At 51.2% G+C, this 4,493-nt stretch overlaps 1 protein-coding gene across 1 annotated transcript; it reads left to right on the top strand.

Moving 5' to 3' along the window:
- Positions 1-3,240: 3,240 nt before the first annotated feature.
- Positions 3,241-3,920, top strand: LOC125539766 (uncharacterized). Its single transcript, XM_048703279.2, has one exon. It carries the CDS (start codon positions 3,311-3,313, stop codon positions 3,710-3,712), a length of 402 nt encoding a protein of 133 aa, XP_048559236.2. The 5' UTR covers positions 3,241-3,310; the 3' UTR covers positions 3,713-3,920.
- The last annotated feature ends 573 nt before the right edge of the window (positions 3,921-4,493 follow it).

Here is a 4,493-nt window from a genome sequence, read left to right as displayed (position 1 = left end):
ATAAACCATATAGTAATCAACTACAAGATGTAATCAACACTACTAGTCACCCACAAGTACCAATCTATAGTTTCGGTAACAAGATTGAACACAAGAGATGAACTAGGATTTGAGAGGAGATGGTGCTGTTGAAGATGTTGATGGAGATTGCCCTCCCCAAGATGGGAGAGTTGTTGGTGATGATGATGACGATGATTTCCCCCTTCGGGAGGAAAGTTCCCCCGGCGGAATCGCTCTGCTGGAGGGCAAAAGTGCTCTTGCCCAAGTTCTGCCTCGAGGCGGTGACGCTTCGTCCTGAAAGTTCTCCTATTATCTTTTCTAGGTCAAAATGACTTATATACCAAAAGATGGGCACCGGAGGTGGGCCGAGGGGAGCGCCACCCACCAGGGGCGCCTGGGCTGTCTGACGCGCCCAGGTGGGTTGTGCCCACCTGGTGGGCCCCTTCTAGTACTTATTGGCTCCAATAATTCTTAAATATTTCATACAAAATTCTCGTGAGGTTTTAGCTTGTTTGGAGTTATGCAGAATAGGTAGCCTGACGTAGCTTTTCCAGGTCCAGATTTCTAGCCGCCAGAATTCTCACCCTTGGCGTGTAGCTTGCAAATTATGAGAGAAGATGCATTAGAATTACTCCAAAAAGCATTATTATGAATAAAAACAATATAAATAACAGTAAGAAAACATGATGCAAAATGGACGTATCACCCATCGTGATTCGTTTTGACGGGATGAAAATAGCTGATCCCCTAGAGGTGGCGCCGCCCCAAACGACCGCTCATGCGAGCGCGCACGATCGCATGGAACGTCGTCGTTCGCTATGGAAGCGTGACAACAACTGTTTCCTTGGCCTTCTTGCTTGATTTTTCTATTGAAATTGTTTATCACCTTTAATAAGTGATTCCACTACCATTTTTCTGTGTTTCTCCATTAAATGAATATTACTCCAAAAGACGTCATCTGAAGGATCATCAACAAAAAGAAGTGCGCGAACGCGGTAAAATTCCACAAAGCCCACCTCGTAAGCACAAAATATAAAGGAAAAAAACATCACGTAAATTGGACTCATCAGGCCGCCGCACCTTCTCGCTTCGCCCTCTCCTCCTCCCCCCCGGTAAAAATCTTCTAACCTTTTTCGGCGGATCTTGGGTTGGGTCGGTAGGGCCACCGGTTTCTTCCTCGGTGGCTTGGGCGGCGGTCTTGGCTATGAAAAGGTTCCAGTTCAGTTGCCCATTCAACTTCAACCGACAAATGCATGACGCTGAATTTGTTCTTCTCTAATTTCTAGCATGAGAAGGCTACAAAGCGAAACATCGTCAACAATGCATATCCGGCTAGTGATCAACTTACTTGCTCAATGATTTGTGCACCGCTAGGCCACAATGCGATGAGATTCTTCAAGTTCCCGCAATACTTCGACACGACCTCTTGGATGGTGTATCATCGATGGTTGAGGGACTTCGATTCCTGGTTGCAAATGGCCGCGTTGGAGTAGGGAGCGAAATGCTTGTGTTCATGGAACCAGGTCTGAATGTTGTATCCAAAATGTTGCGCCCTTTTGCTCTATACCATGGATCAGATGGAGGCTAGTGGCCAACCATGCATCACACAACAACTCGTCGTCCGCACGTTGAAGCTTTCTCCTCTACCTTTCTTCTTCAGATCGTCGGTTGTATCATCTGGATCATCATCTTCGATGTCCTTCTCCTCCTGCTGCTGTTCGACGGCCCAATGTTGTTGTTGTTCGTGTGCCCACGCTGACCTAGGTGTAGGACTGTTGTCTGCCCGTCTGGATCTAGGACTATTGTTGTGGGTAGTTGTCGGACTGGGTGGGATCCAAGTCTTCCACCTGCCCGTTCTCATAGCCACATCCTCCTCCTTCGCCTCTGTCGTGGATGATGTCGAGCATCTCCCTGTTCGGGTCCTCGTACGCCGTCTCCCCCGCTCTAGGCATTGGAGTGAACAAACGTGCGGGCACCCATCTGCTCCCCACTCGCCGTCCACGCCCCGGCGAACTGTGGCGAAGAACTCTAGGAGAAGAGCAGTGCCACATTTACGTCGATGATGTAAGGCACCTTCCCGGGAGGGGTTCCAAGCTGTTTGGCAGCGTAGAAGTACGGAGGCTTGTAATGCTCCAGCCACAACACCGCCTGTACTGTGGGCGTGCCCGTCTGGGCACCACGGCCTCCGCTGTGACATCCGCCACGTCTGCCACGACCACCACGCCTGATGCCACCACCACGCCCACCGATAGTCATCCGCTTTTTGAGCTTCTCCTCCTTTCCGGCCTTCGCTTTGATGCGTAGCCGAGCTGATCTTTCGGGCGAGCGCGAGGAGAGTGGTGGGGGCGAAAGAAGAGAGTGAGGGATTTTGGCATGAGAAACAATGTGGGTTACTACAAAAGCACGGGCCATGCCTTCCTTTTGGTGGGTCAAGGGGGGTAGAATCCGACATTTCTCATGTCCGAACTCCCGCACCGTCGCCGTTTGGTTCCGGTTTGCGAGAAATCATGTTGCGGACCGCACCGCGGACCGATACAGGACCGCGTTGGATGGCTTCTGGGGTCCGGACAGCTGAGTCCGGACGGATGCAGACGGTTTGAGAGTCGGCGTTGGAGAAGCCTTATTCACACATTTCAGTCCGTATATAATCCATATTAAAATATTCAAAACATCTCATTTTTTGTGAACAAAGAGAGTATATAAAATAGACAAAAATGGGTCAAGAAACAAAATAACAGATATTCCATCGCGATGCCAAACGAATATTACTTCCTCCTTCCGGTCTACATACATCGGTTTAAGCGTCAACTTATTTGGGACAAAGGGAGTGTAGTACGTACTTTTATTCGCGAAAAAAAAAAACTTACTAGTGCAGGTGGCCCAATTTTAGAAACCCACACGATGATTACGGCCACCCAAAGCCACCCTTTGCCGTAGGCGCGATGACAGCGCCCGCCCATCGTCCACGCCACGCGCCCCGCGCCCCGCGCCACCGGCCGCCGTCCCGTTTCAAAACGTCGTCAACCGCACCACGCAACCGCTCCCCCTGTTGGCAAGAACGCGCAGACCGTCCCACCGCCACGCGGGACCCACGACGCGCGGCCCCACACGTCATACGCCCACGGACCGCCATCACCGATTTGGAAGTGAACATACGAATTTCCCCCGAAAACATTTCCCTCCCACGGGTCGCGCCTCCCGCCCAACCCTACCGCAACCCCCCTTCAAATACCGCCGCTCTCTCCTCCTTCCACAGCATCCCACCCGTCCCATTGGCCCAGTCCGCCCCCCGCCGTCACCCGGACCCCACATGGCAGCCACGCGCAAGCCCCGATCCCCGTCCGCCGCCGCCGCGGCCGGCGACCACCTCCGCTTCCTCCGCCCCGGCGCCCTCGCCCGCCTCCGCGACGCCAGGCTCCGCCGCCGCTCCAAGCCCGCCTACTCCCGCCCGGCCCCGGCCTCGCCGCAGCCACAGCCGTCCCCCTCTCCCCCTCCCGCGCCCGCGGCGGGCGGGGACGGCGAGAGCGGGCCCTTCGTGCCCTACTTCGTGCCCGGGTCCAGATTCCTCGCGCCGCGCTGCCCGCAGCGGAAGAAGCTCACGGCGGGGAAGGTGGTGGCGCTCTTCTCGCCGCCGATGCCCAGCCCGGACCTGCCATTCGAGGCGGTTATGGAGTTCTTCAACGCGCCGGATATGGTCGTCGCCGCCCACTAGATGGGACCCGTCGTCTTGTATTAGTCGTGGTATACTTGTAGATGCAGGGATCTAGTCCCCTCCTTGTCAATCTAGCTTCATGTCTTACAGTTTATCGTTTACCTTATTTGTCTGTACCAAATCGATGTGAAAAACAAATACTATAAACAATAGTTCTGCAGAGTTTTGTGTAACTGCAAAAATGTGGAGGAGAAGTGCCAATTTGTCATGCTTTCCTTCTACGATCATTCAGGATACTTTGTTCTGTGCTTGCTTATAGGCACATGCATGCGGTGCTAGGGGAATCCAATTTCTTGTCAGATGTGTATCTAGTTATCAATGGACATCATCAGCATCTGGTTATCCTTTTAGAAATGGTATGTATTTTCTCAACTCTAGTTCAATTTTGTTGATTCAGATTACTTGAATCTTGCAGTTGTCAGTTCATGCAGACAGTATTGGTTAAGAAAGACTAGTTCAACTTGGTTGATGTAGATTACATGCTGTTAGTAGTTCAACTTGGTTGATTTAGATTATATGAATCTTGTTGTTAGTGGTTCAACTTGGTTGATGTTGATTACATGAATCTTGCTGTTAGCAGTTCAACTCTTGTTCAACTTGGTTGATTCTGATTACACAAACCTTGCTGTTAGCAGTTCAACTCTAGTTCAAGTTGGGTGATGTTGATTACATGAATCTTACTGTTAGCAGTTCAATTCTTGTTCAACTGGGTTGATTTTGATGACATGAATATTGCCGTTAGCAGTTCATGCCATTTCTGCAATACAGTTAGGTTGCTTAT

The sequence above is a fragment of the Triticum urartu genome, chromosome 2A (genome assembly GCF_056163025.1).
Source record: "Triticum urartu cultivar PI428250 chromosome 2A, HENAU_Tu73, whole genome shotgun sequence".
NCBI classification, from domain to species: Eukaryota; Viridiplantae; Streptophyta; class Magnoliopsida; order Poales; family Poaceae; genus Triticum; species Triticum urartu.
This window is presented reverse-complemented; position numbering and strand designations above follow the sequence as displayed.